This window comes from Podarcis tiliguerta (assembly GCF_965153285.1).
Source record: "Podarcis tiliguerta genome assembly, chromosome: 8".
Classification (NCBI taxonomy): Eukaryota; Metazoa; Chordata; class Lepidosauria; order Squamata; family Lacertidae; genus Podarcis; species Podarcis tiliguerta.
The window spans coordinates 48,618,956-48,640,874 of record NC_139541.1 but is presented as its reverse complement, the minus strand read 5'-3'; the positions used below and the strand labels follow the sequence as shown (position 1 = coordinate 48,640,874).

At 43.8% G+C, this 21,919-nt stretch overlaps 1 protein-coding gene across 1 annotated transcript in view; it reads right to left on the bottom strand.

Moving 5' to 3' along the window:
* The window catches only part of SMPD3 (sphingomyelin phosphodiesterase 3), a 124,458-nt gene that overhangs the window by 10,414 nt on the left and 92,125 nt on the right, over nt 1-21,919 (bottom strand). The window contains exons 4-8 of the mRNA XM_083452677.1: nt 16,164-16,239; nt 9,010-9,165; nt 5,924-6,013; nt 5,271-5,334; nt 627-789 (exon numbers count right to left, since the gene is read on the bottom strand). Of these exons, the coding sequence (XP_083308803.1) occupies nt 627-789; nt 5,271-5,334; nt 5,924-6,013; nt 9,010-9,165; nt 16,164-16,239 (549 nt within the window). The remainder of the gene's footprint in view (nt 1-626; nt 790-5,270; nt 5,335-5,923; nt 6,014-9,009; nt 9,166-16,163; nt 16,240-21,919) is intronic.

Here is a 21,919-nt window from a genome sequence, read left to right as displayed (position 1 = left end):
TATGGTGTGTGTGTCCCCACCACTTTTAAGGTTTCAGATGAAAATAAACATATCAGAAGAGCCTGGATCAGGCCAAAGACCCAAATAGTCCAGTGCTCTGTTCTCATGGTGACCTACAGAACTCTGCCCACCTGTGGGTCCCAGGAACTGCTCTTCAGAGGAATCCTGCCTCTAACAGTGGGATGAGAACATTGCCATCGTGGCAAGTACCTGCTGATAGCCTTGTATCCCATGAATTTATCTAATCCTCTTTTAAAGCCATCCACATGGGTGACCACCGTGACTTCTTGTGGGAGCTAATTCCACAGTTTAACTATTTGCTGTGTGGAAAAAGTCCTGTCTTTTGCCTGACCTGAATCTTCTGGCATTCAGCTTCATTGGCTGATTCTGAGTTCTAGAATGATGATGCCCTGCCTACAGTATGGCTGAAGCAAAAAACGAAAAACAGAACTGGGCATCCTCCCAGGGGCATCTTAACATAATGGGATCCCATCAGAGGGTGACTGTTCATAGTGAGCCTTGGGGAATGCTGCTTGAATCAAGAAGCATTGTCCATCACAGCTGATCCCAAATTCTGACATGCAGAACTGTTATCAGTATGCTTGTTCATATGTGACTGGGCTTACCACTTTCCACTCTAGATAGAGTCCTTCTTCAGTGTAAAGCATGTAGTCAATTCGCCTCCCGTTCCCCTTCAAAGCTCTCTTCCTCCCCTTCTGACTTGAAGGATGGGTCTTGCTGGTAGGAAAGACAATATAGGCTTTTCGCCCTTCTTCACTTTCCATTGTCCTGGTTAAAAACACACACACACAACAGTTTATTATGTGTCAGATCTACACCTGTGTCATCCACTGTTCTAACAAATTGGGTTCCCAGTTTTTGGTGGCGGATGCTTTACTGGAGATAGCAAAGGTATGAGATCTTCTATTTCTTAAGTTTCATTTTATATTGGTAATTTCCAGTTAATTACACAAAACTATGGAATAGCATATAAATACACATTACAATTCTCACACACCCAATATCAACAAATTATCTCATGCGCATTGTTGTTGTTGTTATTGTTATTCTAAAGTGCCTAATGTTTCCTGAGAACTGTACAATTCTTTAAAAATAAGATATAAGTTGGTCCATCTAGCTAGATTGTCTACACTGACTGACAGTCAGAAACCTGGTTTCAGGCATAAATCTTTCCCCATCCTACCATAGCTGTCAACCGTCCCTTATTTGGTGGGAAACTCCCTTATCCCAGCGCCGTTTCCCGCTGCTGTCCCGGATTGATGATGTCCCTTAAATTTCCTGGGTTTCAAAGGAAGCAGCTCCTCTCCCTCCCTCCCTGCCGGCCAGAGAGGAGGGAGGCTCCAACTGTGTTGCTTGGCTGCGTTGCTCACCCAATAAGGAGTCTAAGATCAACTGGGGGGTGGAGTTTGCATGCCTTGTGCCGATCAAATCGGCTGCGTTGCCTGGGGACTCGCCTTTGCTCAGCGCTTCCCAGCGGAGAGGTGATGGTGTTTTTCCTTGCTGCATCCCCTTTGGCAGGTTGCTGTGCTGTGGGAACCACCACTTGTGCTGCTGGTTGACTAAAATCCCTTATTTTGGCTGCTGATCCCTTATTTTCGAGGCTGCTGGTCCCTTATTTTCAAATCTGTAAGTTGACAGCTATGCATCCTACCTAGAGATAATAGGGATTGAACCTTGGACGTTCTGCATGCAAAGCAGATGTTCTGCCACTGAACCCTGATTCTTGTATCCTTGGACAATAAAGCATGCCTCTCCTTGGCTGTCCAGTTCTGGAGGAAGGGGCAGTCAAAGCAGTGTACTTCCCTAGATGTTTACTCAGAAGTATCTCACTGAACGCAATGTGGTTTACTTCCAAGTAAGTGTGCATAGGATTATTGACAATTTGTGGTGAATCATGGGCTAATTCTTCAAACAGTAGTCTTGGACTGAAGATCCACAGTTGGCCTTTGTGAATAAGGCATACACCAAAATTACCAGACTATACCATCAATTATTTTGGAAATGAGAGAGATGAAATCTTGATTTTTCCACAGAAGAAAAGGAGACACCAGTTGTCAAGGCCTGTGGGTCCTTTTCAAGAAACTTAAAAGCATATGAAAATAATTGGTACAATTGATTCTTCTTACCCTGCCTTTATCAACCTTTAAAATGTAAAATCCAGTTTTAACATGTTCTGAAGTATTATCTCTGGAGATCTAAGTCAATTGACACTAGCTTGCTTCTGATTAATTTCAGTATCAAGGAATCAATACTTATCAATGATCCCTGGATGCAATTTTTTTTAACTGCAAAGAGGGAGGTTCATTTCTATGAAGATGGTGGTTCAAATATGGACCGTTATATAATTAATTGTCTTCAAAAGTGCCACAGACAAGACATTCTTCAGACTGCTTGGGGGGAAAACTCATGGAATTTTCATTTTTTTAATGAAAGAGCTGTGGCTCTGACAGAATTGACCTCTGTTGAAACACCAGCAGATTATCTCCGCTTCATAATAGCAAATTAAGCAAGAAGCTGAGAAAAGTGGCTGGTGTGTGTGCAACACATTTCGCCATATTTCCTGCAATATATTAATTTGAAAAATGGCTGTGTTCTATGGTGCGGTTACTTTATATAAATGGTGGATTTAAGAATGCCTGGAATCCCTTTGCGCATTGTAATTTCTGCCTCCCACCACTCTTCTGCATCCAGCCAGTCCATGAAAGACTTTTACCTTTGCACAATGAGTTACATGTGCTACCACAGTCCTATGCATTTAACTGAGAAGGGAGCACCAGACTGAAACCTTCTAGGGGGCCACCCAGGCTGGCTGCTTCAGTTCACATGTTGTTTTTGAAACTGCAAATTAGGTTAAGTTCTCCTTTCAGTGCTAACTGAATTGAATTTCTCCCCCATCCATACTCAAATTACCACCCCCAGCTGCTTTTCTCCCCAGGACATAAAATATATGTGTCTACATATTTCCACTGAGATTTAAAATCTACCGATCTATTGACTGCCCTGCCTGTATTCCCCCATTTTCCCCTCTACAGGAAACAATCTTTGTTGGTCAGTCAACAGAAAGAAGCTTGGGTTCTGGATGCCACAGAGCTGAAAATTATGCCTATGGCACCCTGGAAGTGACACTTCCCACCTTTCAGTTTCTTGACTGCACCATGATGGCAGGTGAAGAGTTTCCCTTTCCTCATTAAGTTTGAAATCCAACCACACAATAAGAGGCACAGGGGTTTGCGGGTGCAGAAAATTAGCTGACTGGCAGCACTCCACACTCCACTGTTGGGGGAAAGCTGCATCTTTACATGCCCCTCATAATGTATGACTTTAGGTGTCGGGCAGGTGAGCATGGTTTTGAGGAAATGGCCTCATGGGCCAAATTAGGACCTCTGCCAGCCAGCTCCCATTAAGCCCATGGACCAGAGATTCCCCACTACTGGTTTATACTAACTGGCAGTGGCTCTCCAGGGTTTGGGGCGGGAGATCCCAGGGCAGAATCTGAGACCAACTGCACACAAGGCAGATGATCTACCACTAAGCTAAGGCTGCTCTTCCCCACTGTATCTACTTTAGTAGGTATTAAAAGTAGCTGTAAAGTCCTCCAAAACCACCCTGTCACAAAAGTAACTCCATCTCTCCGATACCACTGAAAAATTATGTAGTTCAGAAAAGTGTGCCACTTCAATCTCAGTGACATCCGCCATGATAATCAATATAAGCAACTGAGAAATTGCCCTTTTGGTGCCAAAGATTGTCTGGGCTGATAGACTATAACCTGACTGTATACAACATTGTGACAGCTTTAGACCCGCAATAAAACTTGACTGATAGGCATGTGACCGCCCCTTTGAATAGTGGATTGGTATTAAGTGAAAGAGACCAACAACCAATCCACCCTAGGTCTGTGAATATCTTAATTAAATGGCCGTTTCTTCACTAGTTGCCCTAACAGTATCCTATTAATCAAGTCAGAGGTGGAGGCACATTGTGACTAAGTAGCAACGGTGTTTATTGATCTTTTAAATAAGGAAATAGGTCCATGTAGTCACTCTTATTGATGTATTTAATAGTGCGGGCTTCTTAACTTTATTAATAGATTTCCAGAGGTTGGTGCTGGAAGTCTAATGGAAGCCTAATTTACTGGGCTCTTTCCAGAACTATTGATGCCAGTATAAATAGGGTGATAAATTAGTTTCTATAGCTTGGGCAAATTTTATTATTGAAGGATTTCCACAAGAGTCCATTCTAAACCTCATCTAGTTTGTCAATGACAATAGCAATTTCAGATGGGTATCATTTGCAAGCTCTTCAGCAAGTTTTCTTTTTAAAGATGACATTACAATTTGAGAGCTGCTTGACAACACATCAATTACACATGGGGATTAAATGCCAATCAAACAAGGTGTCTTGAAAGACCAAGAGGAACTGGACTTAAAATAAATGAGAAGTTTGCTTTCAGAAGTGCTACAGACCACAAACTTTGTGAGTGCTTACTTTTTTGCCTTAGGGCCTGTGGAATTTTACTGCATTTGATTTTGGGGAGGGGAAAAATAGGTCAGTTTGCACTGTGGCAAATCCTACATGCCAGAGTAGAACGGAAATGAGGTCTAGGCCCTCCAGTCTGGACCAACACAGGAACTGTTCACCCTGCCCTGGATTCAGCCCCAAATCAATCTGGAAATGAGGGTAAAGGTAAAGGGATCCCTGACCATTAGGTCCAGTCGTGGACGACTTTGGGGTTGCGGCGCTCATTTCGCTTTATTGGCCGAGGGAGCCATTGTACAGCTTCCGGGTCATGTGGCCAGCATGACTAAGCCGCTTCTGGCAAACCAGAGCAGCGCACAGAAACAACGTTTACCTTGCCGCCAGAGTGGTACCTATTTGTCTACTTGCACTTTGACGTGCTTTCAAACAGCTAGGTTGGCAGGAGCTGGGACTGAACAACGGGAGCTCACCCCGTCACAGGGATTCGAACCGCCGACCTTCTGATCGGCAAGCCTTTTATTTCAGGGGGTACTCAAGGGTACGCAGTACCAGTACCTCTTTTTTTGTTGTTAACAAGTGTGGCACTTACTGTAACAACTTCAGGGTGAGTACTGGAACCTACTGAGTGAGAGCGAAGAAAGAGACACTCTCTCCTCCCCACCACCACCACTGAAAACACTATTCAAAATATAAAAGCAATACTCATTGGTGGTGCAGATTTAAAAAGCAGCCACTATATTGTATAAGCAGAGAAACAAGGCGGTACTTACTTCTGCAGGTTATCTGCTGTGCACACTTCTTCATCGTATAGTCCTTCTGGATCTAACAAGGTTCCTAGGAAGAGAAAGGAATTCATGGGTCTCCTATCAACCTTGGCTTTCTCCCTAATGGATGTAGACCAGAGTCTGTATGCAGTACTGAGTTGCGTTGCTGCTTCCATATATGATGCCAGTTTTGAGGCAGGTAAAGGTGCAGCTGGGCCAGGAGGGGGTTTGTACATGCCAACCAGCTGGTTGGCAGCACCTGCCAAGCCCTGTGCACAGCTCTTTTCCACCATCTTTAGTCCCCTCTCCATCTGAAATGTCATGCCGCTCTTTAAACTTAAATACAATGATGGTTGGGGAAGATAAATAAAACCATTATTCGTGTTACACCGCGAGTGTGTGTTTTGATGTTTTCTTAATCTTCTTAAGCATATTTTATACAACAGCAGAGCAGCTTGTCAAATTCTGAAGGCTGAAACAAAAACCGCTGAGAACTATGTGAATGGGTTGTGAATTGAACTGAAATGGAAATTCTTTCCTTTCCAGAGGAAATGAACTAATTCCTTTTCGGAGGGGGTGACCTGGAACAGATTAATGAGCTCCCCCCCCCCCAAGCACTGCTCCCAACCCAAGCCCAAGGCCATGGCAGCATCCCTTACCAATTGCCCAGGATTTGTCCTCCCCTGGACCAAGCCGGCATGGGTCCTTGTAGCGCGTAAACAAGGAATGCTGCTGCTCCAGCTTGTCATCTGTAGCGAGAACACAAAGGACCAAGAATAAGGACATCAGTGGCATGAGAAGAAAGGCAAGGGCAGGGGGAGGCAGGGTTGAGCAACCTGCAGCCCTCCTGATGTTGCTGGATTGCAACTCCCAGCAGCCCCAGCCAGCTCAGGCAATGGTCAGGGAATAAAATCTAGAGGCCACAGCTTGAGAAACCAGAGGCCACACAGTGGGCATTCCTCACTCATCCTGGATTTATATTGCATTGCATTTACTTGGGGCTGCCCTATGTCTGGATTTTCCTGTACATCACTGGGATTTCAAAGGCGGAAGGGCAATTTCTGAACTGCAGCATTTTGTCCTGGATCTTAGGCAAGTCAATCTAATTTTGTGGGGGGGGGGTTGGGTGTTTTTGTTTAAAAGAAAGTTCAACAACTTTCAGGTCTTCCTAAAAAAACCCCACCAATTTTGTGAATTTCCTTAAAAAAAAGCTCAACAATTTCAGTGGTTTCCTTTAAAAAAGCTTGGGTGTCCTGGTTTTTAATTTTTGAAATATGGCAACCCTAACTTACTTCCATGCCACTTAATACCAAGGCAGTCTCTAAGCAATTCATTAAAACATGGAAGAGTTGTATCCAACTAAGTTTTATGCAGAGTAAGCCCATTGAAATTAATGGACCTGCACTAGGTCTACTCCAAGTATGACTAGCAATGGATAAAGCCCACACTATACACTTGTCTTTTCTTTTCCTCTTCCTTACTCCCATGTAGATCTCTCTAGACCTGTCAATTATTCCTTGGGGTTGGACTTATTTTTAGATTGGCTAAGGCAGGCAGCTAATTCAAGCAGTCAAATATGGTGAATTTTCTATTTTATTGCTGCAGTTTGCTGGGGAGGAGGAATTATTTGGAAATGCCATTTGAAGGCATTAAAATTGTCTTGTTAAGTTTTGGGCAATTGTTTATTATTTATTCATTATAAAATTTCTATACCGTCTTTCATCTAAAGATCACAGGGCAGTTTACAATATAAAAACACAAAAATACATACAATGAAAACAACACACACACATACATACAAACACACACACAAGTCCCTGATTAAAAGGCCATAGATTGGTTAACTAGCTAGAGGCCTGGGGGAAAAGGAATGTTTTTGCCTGGCACCTAAAGATATGTGGTGAAGGCGCCAGAGCATTCCACAAACGATGAGCTACTGCAAAAAAGGCCCGTTCTCATGTTGCTGCCCTCTGGACCTCTCGCGGAGGAGGCACATGAAGAAGGGCCTCAGATGATGATCGTAGGGTCCAGGTCAGTTCATATGGGGAGAGGTTTATGCAGTTAAACTTTTTCATTCCATTCTGCTTTAGAGCTAACCCTGTGCAAACACCTGAAACCTATGATGCCTCTTAATCATTTTTCTGCATCTCTCCTGAAAGAAAAGAAAAAAGAATTTCTTTTTGCTTCTCCTGGGGGAATCCCACAAGTGGCTGCCACCGGCACTAATGATGTCATTTGTCACTGTCTATTGTCAAGGCAACACAATCCATAAATGCGAGGCTTTTAAAAAGCGGTAAGAAGAAAGAAGCCAAACTGCTAAAAATAAAACAGTGCTTTGAAGGTTATGCCGATCAGATCATCTGGCAAGGGTTCACACCTCTTAATCTTACTTTATAGAGCAGTGACCTGATTTGCATCCAGGTATCTAAGGGTGGGGGCAAAAAAAAAAAGGTTGCCAAAAAGTAGCTCTTTCAGTCTCATGCCAATTGATTATTGCCCATTTCATAGGTCCATCACAGGCACTGACTCCTAAGGGCTGAGGCAGTCTTGATCCGCTGGAGCCTCTGTTGTCCATCAGTGCTGCTAGCAATGATACCAGAGGCTATAAATGGCTTCTAGGGATGGGGGAGATTTTTTGTTCAGTTCACGTTTAAAGGAAATTTGCACTTTCCAAAACAAAATGTGAGCTGAAACACGGCACTCCTTCAGAATTTTCAAATCATCCAATTTTGTTCTCATCTTGCTTTGGAAACGGCAAATGTGGCAAGTTGGCCATGAAATGAGAACCGAATCAAATTTCTCTCAATCTCTATTACCAGCTAAAAGGACTTGGATCTTTGTAAACCTCAATAAGCTAAAAATTTCTCCAAAAAGAGATTTCTAGGAAAACTTTTGGAGAATTTCACCCTTTGGATATTCAGTGAAATCCACCCACTCCCCATTTTGCTGCCTGCAAAGAGCAGGGAGAATTTTAAAAGGCCTGCCCAGTCCTTGCAGTAGCCTAGCTTCTGTTTATTGATTTGGCCATTTATGCCTGTCTTTCTATGATAAAGTCAAGTGCAAGGTGGTTTACAAAGAAAAGATGCAGCACAACTAAATTAAAAGCAAACTGAAGAACAGAATGAGCAGCAATAAATCAGCATCATTTCACATTATCTCTGTTTATTTTAATAAATTAACCCCATTTATTAAAAAGCATCGCTTCCTCCAGTGATTCATTATAACTCTACTTCACCCTTGTTTATCCCAGTACATTGTCATGAACTTCACACTAGGAAGGAGAGCAGGGAATAATTAGGAAAAAAGGATGGTGATGAAGAAGTTGAGGGTAAAGACCAGAGGGGTTCCAGGCACAAGACAGTGTTGGCCAACGAAGGCTGGTCCATTAGGATGAATGAGGCACTGCCCCACCAACCTTGGTCTATCACCAGCCAGCCTACCCCTGTCTGCCTTCTTACAGTCCAGGGGATGACACTAGCTGCTAGCTTTGCTCTCCTTAATCTCAGTGTTTTCTTTAGCAGGGAGGAGGATAGGAGTAAAAGTAGAATTAGCTCTGCCTGCCACTGGCTCGGATTTATCTACTCTTTACTGGATTTCTCTGCCCTTTGCCCCACCAGTCCCAATGGGCACCAACCACCATGGGCAGAGGGGTATTTAGGGCAGTGTAACCAGCACTGCTGTGCTGTGCACCATGCCTAGGGCTTAGCAGCTTAAAATACATCAAGCAAATAAGTGGCTGTCTCACCTGATGAGCAATTGTCAAAGTTGAGATCTCCACAGAGTACATCAAATGCCACCAGCTCCTCTGGATTGGCTGTGCTGGAGGAGGAGGTAGATTTTCTGAAATCAGCCAGCCAATCCTGAAGCAGATCCAGTTGTTCACATCGAACAGTACTGTCCCCTGCAGGAAGCACAAAACAAGGGTTCTGGAGCATTTCCAAGTTTCATTGCATTTATTGTGGTGGTATCTTAAGCTACTAGACCATAAGATGCAATTCTAAAATAAACATGTTAGAGTTCCTTCAAATATAAAGAGTTTTTTGTTTTAAAAAAGGAATAGAAGAATGTGAGTACAGTGGTACCTCGGGTTAAGTACTTAATTCGTTCTGGAGGTCCGTTCTTAACCTGAAACTGTTCTTACCCTGAAGCACCACTTTAGCTAATGGGGTCTCCTGCTGCCGCCGGAGCCTGATTTCTGTTCTCATCCTGAAGCAAAGTTCTTAACCTGAAGCATTATTTCTGGGTTAGCGGAGTATGTAACCTGAAGCGTATGCAACCTGAAGCGTATGTAACCCGAGGTACCACTGTACTGTATTGTGTAGAACAGGAATGGGAACCTATGACCCTCGAGAGGTTGTTGACCATTGTTCATTCTTCCTGAGACTGAGGGAAGCGGGAGTCCAACTTTTCCTGAACAGCCACAGATTTCCCATCCCTGGAATAGAATGTGGATTTAAAAGCATTTTCAATGAAAGCCAATGGGCAAACTTTCTTTGTCTCTTTATTTTCAATACTTCTTACCCACTTTAGATGAGCCAGATGGACCAATGGTTTAACTCAGTATAAGACAGCTTCCTACATCTGATCATGGGATTAAGGAGGCAACTTTGTTGGGTAAGGACAAAAGAGCTCAGTGGTTGAGCATCTGCACATGGTCCCAGGTTCAGTCCCTGGCATCTCCAAATAGGGATGAGAGAGACCCCTGCCTGAAAATCCTGGAGAGCTGCTGCCAGTCAGTGTAGACAATACCGAGATATTTGGACCAATGATCTGACTCAGTATAAAGAAGCTTCCCATGTTCCCGAGGGCTCAGTGAACTGCTCCTGGCAAGGGAGGCAAAAGAATGCACAACATAAGGAACCGAAGAACCTGCTTATATGGGGCCAGGCCATTGGTCCTATGCTGATTGGCAAGATTTCTCCAGTTCTATCAAGAGATGCTGGGGATTAAACCTGGGAGCTTCTGTTTGCAAATCAGGTGCACTACCAAAAGGGGAGGGGAGAAAGTCCTTTTGGTTATGCAGCTATAAATGGAAACTGAGCTCCTATACTTGGCAGTGGCAGCGTTCCATGCAGTGGAAAGGGGCAGGGGGAGATTTCACATATGCCTTTGTTTATCTAGTGAGGTCCAACTGATACTCTCCAAGGGCTCTGCTCTCAGGCAGGTTTGCATCATCAGGCAGCTGCCCCTCACTTTTGCAATTTGATTTACGACACAGTAAACGTCCTTGCTTGACTTCCTTACCTCATCCATCATTCACACCATTCTGTTCAAAGATAATTTGGAGCTGGCTTGGAAATTTCCCTTTTGAATCACCAATAACAGCACGCATGTATGCGACATGCTATATATGTTTTCATTAGCTCAGGCTGAACCGCTTCCCATCTAGTGTTTTCAGTTATTCAATATCTGTCGGCTGGTTTTAGGCAAGGAAAAAAATATAGATCTACAAAATTTGTGACTGAAGGCACAAGGGGGTATTGAATGAGTAACTTTTAGCTACCCAGTGTGTCATGTGCCTTATTCGCTGAGCCACCAGGACAACTCTCCACAAGAGGAAGCCACTGACTACTATTTCTCCCAACTGCAGACAGTCAGAAGGAGGTACTGATTTAGAGCAGGCTTCCTTAACCTTGGCCCTCCAGATGTTTTTGGCCTACAACACCCATGATCCCTAGCTAGCAGGACCAGTGGTCAGGGATGATGGGAGTTGTAGTCTCAAAACATCTGGAGGGCCGAGGTTGAGGAAGCCTGATTTAGAGATTGTGAAGTGACACAAGGGGCAATGGGATTTGCCCTGACTTTAAAAATCCAACTCTAGCCTGGATCTACAACTTGAGAAACATTATGTCTCTTGAGTAAAGGCCAAATTGCTAGCAGACAAAGTTGGTTACTCAAACGTTAAGGCCTCCAAGTTAAATGGGACTTGCTTCCCATGGACTGGGATTGGGTTTGGATTGGGTTCTGAGAGCCCTGACACTCTCAGTGGAAAATGGTCTTTTTAATTTTTGAGTTGCTGTGTTGTTGTCTGGTTTTATTTTATTTTTTAATCTGAACACCCAGCGTTGGTGCTAAACATAATAGGAGTGATTTTTAAAATTCATATCTACAACTCAAGCAGCAAATCAAAAGAAGTCACTGTGAAGAATGCAGCAGATCACTTTTGAATCAAGTATAATTGAACGAGGCAGAGGGTTGGGGTGGATTTCCCAGCTCTGATTTGTAAGTTTCCACCAGACTGGCTGTAACCAACATCCTGCTCTGCTTTTCTTTCTGATTTCCAGTGGATAATTCCTATAGATTATTTTGTAATTATCTATTTACTTGATCTTTTTTATTAAAATGAAATGTTTTCATGCCGCTTGGTTAGTTAATTGCATATCATGGTCTTATTGTTGATTTCATTTGACAGGGTTTCTTGCCCTGCAAGGCTGTATAAAAATACTGGGTGGTGTTAAACTAAGTTTTACTCAGAGCAGACCAACTAAAACAAATGGGCCTAACTTAATGTTCATTAATGCCAATCGGTCTACTCTAAGTAAAACTTACTTGACCCATATCCGCTTAAATAAAATAAAATATTAAATGCATATGAGTGGAGTTTGTTCTTTTGCTCTTTGCTGGGAGCTTTTCGTCACCCCTTTATTTAAAGCATGTGGTTTGTGTGTAAGAGATTTATATTTATGGTTTGCACTTAAAGGGGAATCAACCGGATCCGCACTTTCTAGAACAATCAGCAAACACAGCCATCCTTCAAAATTCACATTTCTCTGAATTTTGCAACACAGTTCTCCAACCGAGTGCACAAAAAATGCATATGCTGGTGAGAAATGAGCATAAAAATACATGCTAATGACAATAACATACAAAATTGCATTTTATTAGGGGAAATTACTTTGCAGAAATGTGTATATCAAGGGAAATTTGTTCTAAGAAGAGTTTGGATTTGATATCCCGCTTTATCACCACCCGAAGGAGTCTCAAAGCGGCTAACATTCTCCTTTCCCTTCCTCCCCCACAACAAACACTCTGTGAGGTGAGTGAGGCTGAGAGACTTCAAAGAAGTGTGACTGGCCCAAGGTCACCCAGCAGCTGCATGTGGAGGAGCGGAGATGCGAACCCAGTTCCCCAGATTACGAGTCCACCGCTCTTAACCACTACACCACACTGGCTCTCTAAGGATCTAAGGATTGGGGGGGGGAGGGCAAATTGATGTGGAAATGCGGAAAATGGAATTTCGTTTTGGGAAAATGAGAAACTGAAATGGATAGATTTTCTCATTGTTGGTGGTGGGTCTTCCCCCTGCTCATTATTTTCAATTCAAAATCACTTCTGACACATTTTCTCAGTTAAGAGCAGCTCCAAGGAGGTTATCTGTAAGGGCCCGGTGTCTTTAGGCTGACAAAGGGCCTCCACTTCTGCTTTAAGTGCTGACTCCACTGTCCCCAACACTATTCTTCCACTACTTCTTTTTCAGGAAGTACAGCTCCTGCTTCCCAAATTGCAGCATCTGCCAACTTGAGCTGTTGCACGTACACCTCTGAATTCTAACTTGGAGCCAGGCTTACTTTCAGCAACCATCAATTTGTATGTTTCAAAACATTTCCAAATAGGCTTTCTTTGACAAAAACACATCCCAGACCAGCACCTTTTATGTGGCTCAAGCTTTCCTTTTCTGCCATCATGTTCCATCCCTCATTTTTTAGAAACACAAGAAATGTTTTGGATGAGATAACCAGCACAGCCAAGGAAACTCCACTGTTATGAACTCAGGTCATTCTGTTTTGATTCAGAAATGAACAGAGATTTATTGAAGGACATCTAAGCTTTTAAAACCTAAGCTCTCTTGTATTTGAATACAGTGTGATAGATAAGCTGGGAAATATGAAGCAAACATATGAAAGACAAACAGGAGAGGAACTTGGAAGCCTTAAAGGGAGACATTCTGATGGGGCAAAGGGGGATTATTCCAGTCCTCTCTCGCCATGCTCCTTCTTTGCCTTAAATCTCAGTGAGATGGTCCAAGAGTAAATCCACTAGAATTTGGCTAAAGCGCAGGGGGTGGGGAATAGTATGAAGGAACTGTACAAGCACTGCACACATAGCCATAATATCACACCTGGGTATTATTATTACTACATTTGTTTCAATGCTTTAATACTTTAAGGTTGAATACCACTGTTTCAGTGTTTCTCCAATGGCTACTAGCCATGATGGCAAGGTTCTCCCTTCATCAATGGTGGCAGTATGCCTCTGAAAGTCAATTGCTGGGAATCATGAGTGCTCAGAGTACTGTTGCATTCAGGTCCTGCTTTTGGGCTTCCCATTAGGGCACTTGATTGGCCACAGTGAGAGCAGGGTGCTGGATCGAATGGGGCATTGGCCCACTATAGGGAAGGTACCAAATTGATACATCCCTGCTACAGAAGAAGTGTATCGAGAAGATAACAAAACCAGAGTCTGTTTCATGTCATGAATAAGATCAGCAAAACCAAGAATAGAATTGGGTCAAAAATATATTGGGAGGCCTATTACTCATTGGGCGCTGTGGTCTAAACCACTGAGCCAATTGGGCTTGCCGACAAGAAGGTCAACCTAGCCATTCAAAAGCATACCAGTGCAAATAGATAAATAGGTACTGCTGTGGTGGGAATTTAAATGGTGTTTATGTGCGCTCTGGTTTCTGTCACGGTGCCCTGTTGTGCCAGAAGTGGTTTAGTCATGCTGGCCATATTACCCGGAAAGCTGTCTGTGGACAAACACCAGCTCCCGCGGCCTGAAAGTAAGTTGAGTGCCGCAACCCCATAGAAACCTTTGACTGAACTTAACTGTCCAGGGGTCCTTTATCTCCTTTTTGACCCAAGAACCACATTCAACTTTTGTACCCCAAAGTTGGTATTGTTAACATGTCCATTCCAACCCATCACTCTTTTGTATCAGCTCTTTACAAAACAAAGTCTAGAATGTTCCATCTCCAGTGTTGTATATACAGGAGAAGTATTTTTACAAAGAGTCCTAGACTTCTGCTAACAGTTTATGCTGAGAGAGGAAAGGTTGACAAGCTGAATTTATTTGCTTGCTATAAAGAGACTTGGTCTATAAGGTGCTTCCACCAAAGCCACCTTTCCTTGCAGAAGTTAGGTGGCAGTGGGGAGGGCAAAGCTTTTAAATTTATAGGCTAACCCCAAAGCTTTACCAGATGACATAATGTTTATCTTGAGATAAGATTTAAATAATATTTGGATTATCAACCATTACGCAGATTGGCTGAGGATGGCAAGTTTATTTGCTGAAATGAGGTTGGTAGAGAAACAAAGTTGCCCTGGTCTCTTTCTGGATACTCTCAGGTGGCCATGAAAAGACTCAACATGGTGGTTTTCCCCTTCCACATCGTAAACTGATTTTTTTTTTTTACAGTTGTATTGTGCTGAAGATTTACGCGAAACAAGGTAATGGGAAAGATCCAGTAAACAGTGGAAGGAGAGGCCGAGGAGAGTTCAGTAAACCATGTTTCACATGGAGTGAATCACACCACAATCCAAGCTCCTTTGTCCGGGCTTGAGGGTAGTTGGATTGGATGGAGGTGTCCCTTCACTGAGCTCCCCCAGCTTCTGCCGGCCTCTGTCCAATGTCACTCCGCCAGCATGGAGCTCACTATTCTGCCTGCCAAATGTATGGGACATCAGGATCTGGGGACAGAGGGGCAGAGCAGGCCTGGGATCTGCTGGGAACTCAAGGCAGACCGACTACTACCCCATGACAGCAACTAGACCCACTATGGGCCCAACTCCTGTGCCAGCTCTAGGTTGGCGCAGAGATTTGCAAGCTTCCCAGCTTCTGCTCCAACCAGAGCATAGGAGCCAATTCCTAGGGACAGAGGTCCTTCCGGTCCCCCCAATAAATTATTTGAGGGGGCTGGGCCTCCCCAAAGTTGATGGGCATTGCCCTTCAAATGGTATGTGTGCACCATGTCTTGTGACCAATTATGTGTGGTGGGGCTTACCTCCCCCCATATTTTATTCATATTGGTACCCTTGAGCTACCAGCATGAGCAACAGATGTGCTAAAGGTAAAGGTAAAGGTACCTCTGACCATTAGGTCCAGTCGTGACCGACTCTGGGGCTGCGGCGCTCATCTCACTTTATTGGCCAAGGGAGCCGGCATACAGCTTCCGGGTCATGTGGCCAGCATGACTAAGCTGCTTCTGGCGAACCAGAGCAGCGCACGGTAACGCCGTTTACCTTCCCGCAGGAGCAGTACCTATTTATCTACTTATACTTTGACGTGCTTTCGAACTGCTAGGTTGGCAGGAGCAGGGACAGAGCAACGGGAGCTCACCCCATTGCAGGGATTCGAACCGCTGACCTTCTGATCGGCAAGTCCTAGGCTCTGTGGTTTGACCCACAGCACCACCCGAGTCCCTGTCCCCAACAGATGTGGTAGCCTCTGTCTATTTCTAGTTTATGACACCTTTGCATCTACTCACTCGTATGTCTGTCCAATCCTTCATCTATCGATATTTTTCTAAGCCCTCGCAGAAATTTGTATTTAAATATGTATTTACAGTCTATTTTCTTTTAAAATTCATTTCTAAATGTGTTTCCTCTCTAATTCCCATCCTGCTTGAGGCCAGCATTTCAGCACCTGGCCCTCTCTCGATGGATCTTAGGCTTCCAATAGACCTTGCAGACCTGATGTCTGCCTGCTTGCCCTGGCTCTGCAGAATACTTAGGTTAATGTGCAACCCTTCCTTGTCTGCAACATTTTCAGCTGAGATGGTTAAAGTACTGACAAGAGACCACTGAGAAGAGACTAGCCAAACCCACTCTTTCTATCTCTATTCTACAATAAGTAGCAAAAGAAGCAAAACAAAGATTGGGAGAGCAATCCATACGGTACCTGCCAGAGCTTGCAAGTGAGTGCAGGAAATGTATCCCACAATTCTTTGGTCCTGAGGTGTACTTCCCACTTGCACCTGGAAGGAAAATAAGAGAGGAACAGAAGGGTTAATGGACCACCATCAGACCTTTCAGGATCAAAACCCATTAACTGCAGGGAAAACATGAGAACTATTTTTTTATTTTTTTTTTGTAGCAAAGGTCTCAGGTAAGCATAACTGTTCTCAGAGTAGACCTATAATCAGAAGAGGCTCTGGTTGTTCTTCTTGGGGTTTTATAGGTGTATTTTGCAACATGCCCTTGATGCAATAATAGTGCATTAGTGATAGCTTTATACGGGACCATCCACATATCATACTGCTTTATTATTATTTGCTTTATTTATTATTATTATTATTGTGATGCTCCCCCAATGTTACCACACAAATACCATCTGGAGGAGCATCCTTGCACTATAGTGCAACAAAAAGAGGAGAAGATCTAGAACACAGACACACACACAGCTCTCCTCTTTGCCAGAGGGGAGCCTGAGAGCCCATTCTCACTATCCACTATGTGTGTGCAATGGGAGCATGAGAAGAGGACAATAGGTGAACCTTAAATGAACTTCATGAAGGACTCCTAGCCATGGTGGCCAGGGTGCACTTGCTGGGGATCACAGGTGGGAAGGGTCCGGTTACACTCAGGTCTTGCTTTTGGACCAGGAGAGGCACCTGAGACCAGGATGCTGGACTACATGGGCCTTTGGCCTGATCCAGCAGCAGGGCTCTTTTCAGGTATTGTTGTTTTATTGCTATGGCTGATGGCTGACGCAAATAAAGATTCATTCATTCATTCTTTTCAGATAATTATCTTCTTAACATTTGGCTTGACATTTCTTTCCTATGGTTCCAGGGTTGATCCTGCATTATGTCTTCCTTACCACTGAGTATCTTTGACTACAGTGATACCTTGGTTCTCGTACTTAATCGGTTCTGGGAGTCCTTTTGACTCCCGAAACCATTTGAAAACCAAGGTGCAGCTTCTGGTTGGCTGCAGGAGCTTCCTGCACGCAAGCAGAAGCCGTGTCAGACGTTTGGCTTCCAAAAAACATTCACAAACCGGAACACTTACTTCCGAGTTTGCAGTGTTTGGGAGCTGATTTGTTTGGGAGCCAAGCCGTTCGAGAACCAAGGTATCACTGTATATGCTTTAAAGGATTTCTGTTGAGTGGCAAAGCATCTATAATCCACCTTTTCATGCAGGAACCAAACAGGCAAAATGTCGCCGCCAGATGTTTGATGAACTCTCCTGCAAAGGCACCTCACTCAGTCATTCATTTCAAGGTTTGCTGCAGGCTTGAAAGTAGCTGCATTCTATCTCCACTCTTAATCAGTTGCTGGGAATCACAATGGGGGCATCTCTCTCCTGCATGTGGGCATCCAATAATCCCTGGTTGGCCCCCTTGAGAACAGGATGCTGGAGTAAATGAGCCTGATCCAGCAGGGTTCTTCTTATGTTCTTACAGTTCTGTGATGACTACCATTTTCTCTCTCTACTCCCTGACAACCCTTTTCTGTTCCTCTAGCAGGGTGAAACTTGCACCAATCTTGCACCTGCTCTGACTTCATTATCCTGGCTCACCCTGTACCCAACAAGTCAGGCATATAATACTACCCCAAGGGTCTGTGGGTGGTTGGGGGGAGCCTTTGGAGGTGATCTTGCCAGAAGGCACATCTCACATTTGCTCTTGATTTCAAGTTGATCTTTCATTGGGGAACAATGAGATGGACAGAAATGTTGGTAGAGCCTACAATCAATCAATAACCTCAACAAGGAACGTAACTTTGCAGGCTTAGTCACCACCCTCCCAATAAGACCATTAATTCTAGAGTCTAAAATTACCCAATTGCACTGCCTCCTCTTGCCCCAGGTGAGATTTGTAGGCCCTTACGCAGACAAGGACAAGGGGGAAGCCATTGTGGGCACTTGCGTTGATAAGGCCATCTCTGGAACAACTGAAAACGATGTGAAGATTTATTTCCCCTTTTACTTCTACATTTTTGCATTGTTCTCGGGCACAAATGGGTCCTATTGGGCATTTTAGGAAGCATGGGCAGCCAGTGAAGCTATAAAGAGCTGTCCAGATAGCATGGTTTCACCCCCTGAAGTTAAAGGACAAATACACAGTCAGCCCTCATCAGACTTGTAAAATTAAGGCAGGTTCTGTGCCGAAATCCCACACCCCAGAGGATTTCTTTTCTCTGCCCCTCGCAAAAGAGGCAGAAAAACTGCAGCTTTTTTCACAGGGCTGGATCGCAGTTCTCGAAAAGGGTGGGCAGGCTTCTGCCCAGCACAACATGATATGCTGCCCCCAGTGATCACCAGTGAGAGTGTCTCTTTCAGGGCTGTCCATGGGGGAGATTTTTCTCAGGGCCACAACGGATGAAGAAAGTGGCACCCCTTCCTTTGGTGCACTTACAATGAAAACTGGGGTCCTCTGCACCTAACAATTTCATTTTGGAAAAGGATGCAAATGATTTCCTCTGAATACTAGCCCTGAGAATTGAAGGGGGGGCAGGGCTGTTGCCCTCTGCTCCTGCTTGCGGACTTCCTGTTGAAGCATTTGTTTGGCCACCATAAGAACATGATGCTGGACCATGATGGCCCAGACCTGACAGGACTTTGCTTTTTTATGTTTTATCTCTTAGAGCCTCATTTTCTTACATCTTTTAACCCTCTGGTAGGCATTTAATTAGTGACTGCAGAATGCTAGTAAATCATATGCAATACATTTTCAAAAACAGACTTTCCAGCTTGCCTCTTGCTAAGTTGAGAACACAGGTGCAGCCTTTCAAGGACACTTGAGGGCAAGACAAAAAGGCACATTGTCCTCAAAGCTTTGTAAATGCATTTTCTTCTCTCTGATGTGCTGACTGCCTGCTGCATATTTGGCTTCAAACTGGGGTCGAACAAGATTTACAGAAATCCCTTTTTATGAGTTGGCATTCTTGCCCTCTTGCATGCAGAGATTTATTGTACTTTACAAAGCAGCTATGCTATGTTAATATATTATTTAAGCACGCTAAAACAGAATTAAATGTAAGTATGAAATGTTAATGGAACTAGCTCTAATCACTCGCTGGTTCCTTCCATCCACCCTCACTGCTTGGAGTGCCTGGTGGCATAACACAGCAACTTGTGGAACTCTCTGCCACAAGATGTGGAGTAAGCTACTATCTTAGATGGCTTTAAAAAGAAAAATATTGGTTTGCCAAAAACTAAATGCCATTGCACACAAATATTGTAGAGTTGCCCATTTTGGTGCTAACCCATAGCTGTCCCTTTAAAAGCACACCATGGTCCAGCAATCAGCAGGTGATGATTTAAGCAGAGGGGGGAACCTTTTTCAGCCCAAGATTCCATTCTGGGCAACTGTTTCAAGGGCCACATATCAGTGGGGGGTGGGACCAGAGGCAAAAGTGGGCGGAGCAACTAATGCAAATTCTACCCTTATTTTCCTGCAAGCAAGCAAACAAGCGGCACTGTAAGAGTTCAAGGGCACATTCCAGTAAGTCAAAAATACTCTGGGTGTGAAGCAAAGCCAGTGAGGGAGTGTGGCCTTGGCAAACTACAGGGGGCCAGATAGGGAGGACTGGAGGGCTGCATTCAGCCCCCAGGCCTGATGTTCCCCACCAGATTTAAGCTCTGTGCAAAAGAATTTCACCTGCAGGTTTTAGCAGACAAGACACATCTGTTTAAAGGTAGAGGAGCAAGGCAGTTCGTTTTTTTCCTGGTCATTTGGCAGGACTACAGTCACTGAAATAATTGGGCATCAAATGCAGATGCTAAAGAAATACAAGGCAAAATGTTTGTGTTAATAGTGCTCCAGTTCAGGGTTCCAGCAGGCCTTGCTGGCTGTGCTCTTGTCCATGATACTCCATTCCATTCTGTTCTCCCCAAGCTTCCTTCTCAACCTTCCAGCATTCAGTCAGCATTCAGTGTGGCCAGGAAGCACCCTCTTGTTGAATGGTCTCTTTAAATTGTAAGGTTCATTCTTGTTCCACAAGATGTGTATTTCTTTAAAGGCCAGAGCAAATAACGTGACCTAGTTTTACAGCTGTGAAGCAGTATAGCAGGTGCTGTTAAGTTGTGGCAATTAAGCTGTTGGGTATGGTATATAAAGAGCAGCATGGAGCTCTCTCAGTACCCTGGTGGATGGGTTATTGATATATTGTAATTTAGTGCAAAAGGAGTTTTTGTTATTGTTATTAAAACCTAGCAAAAGTTATTTTGCGTTTCCTGAATGTGTGGTCTCCCTAGCATGCCTTCTGCAGTGCAACTAATCTGCAAATAGCCAGCACCTCTACCCCCACTTGGGTGTTCTGGGGTCCTTCCCCCCATTTATTGTTTTATCCCTTAAATATATTTTGTATACTTCTGCAAACCATGGGAGTTCCCTTGAATCTTCTGATACCTCCCTCCTGTTCATTTCTCCAGGCAGATTTTAAAGGATTTTCCATTACAAATTTGCCTGGAAACAGGATGAGGCAGACTTAGTCCCATCCTCTCTGAAAACTGGGATGGATCAGACTTTTATAGGTCCAATCATCCCTATGTGCAACAGTCCCATTGCCAGGTACCTCTGAAAGGTAAAGGAAATGAATGAATGTGGTGGCAACTAAACGCCCCGTTATCTCTACGATGGTGATTCCCAGAAATAAAGAAAAGCAGGAAACAATGAGATAGCTAATCACATTCTTATTTAAAGGAGGGCCTATTCTGCTTAATAGTCAAAGGCAAGAGCTGTTGCCCACTGTTGCTTTTCTCTTAAGATTCTCGTGCACATAGAATGTGTGGAATCCAGCCAAGTCTTGCATTAGCAGAGGCTGTGTGTGTGTATATATAAAATATTTAGATTACTGCCTAGGAATAAATGGGAAGCTGCTTTTAAAAGCTGATGCAGAAATTCCCAGGACAGGTATGTAGGCAGAAAGAAGCACAAGGTGCTTGCAAAACCCTAGAATGGTTACTAGACCTCTGAGGGTTTGTCCATCTGTACTTGTAAATAGGCAACACAGTGGGACTTATCAGAGTTCACACGCAAGGCTTACACTAGCCCAGTTCAATTTTGGACTTTTTTTCCTTTTTTTCTTTTTTTCTTTTTTTCTTTTTTCCTTCCTTCCTTCCTTCCTTCCTTCCTTCCTTCCTTCCTTCCTCAGCTCCTAGCTTCATTTAAAAAATAAATAAAAATGCTACCCTATCTTTTTTCCTTAGCAGAACTCAAAGTAAGGCTTTCTGGGGATTTCCCATCCAGGAACTGACCTGCTTAGCCGGCTCCCTCCAGATGTTTCGGACTACAACTTTCATTAGCCTCCACCCAGAATGGCCTGGTGGAAACTGAAGTCCAAAACACCCAGAAGGTGACAGGCTGGGGATGGGTGCTCTGATCACTACACCATACTGGCCTTTTTTTATGCTCCCTTCAGTTTGTGATTCGCCATGGGGAGTGGCGAGGCTGCTGCTGAAGAAAAATAAGTGTAAAACTTCATTGAGCTGATGGAGATGGTTTGCTGACTCTTTAGTTCTTGAACAACGTAATTGCAAGAAGCAAACAAGACAGTTTGGAATTCATGACAGACCACACTACAGCATGGCTTGCAAAATCTTATGGTGATCAATGAGATTTAGGCACCCATAACTTTGCACCCAGCATGCTTAATAAAATGCTTTGCACAAGATTTTTGGAAATGGCACTGATGTTGCTCCAGTGCACTT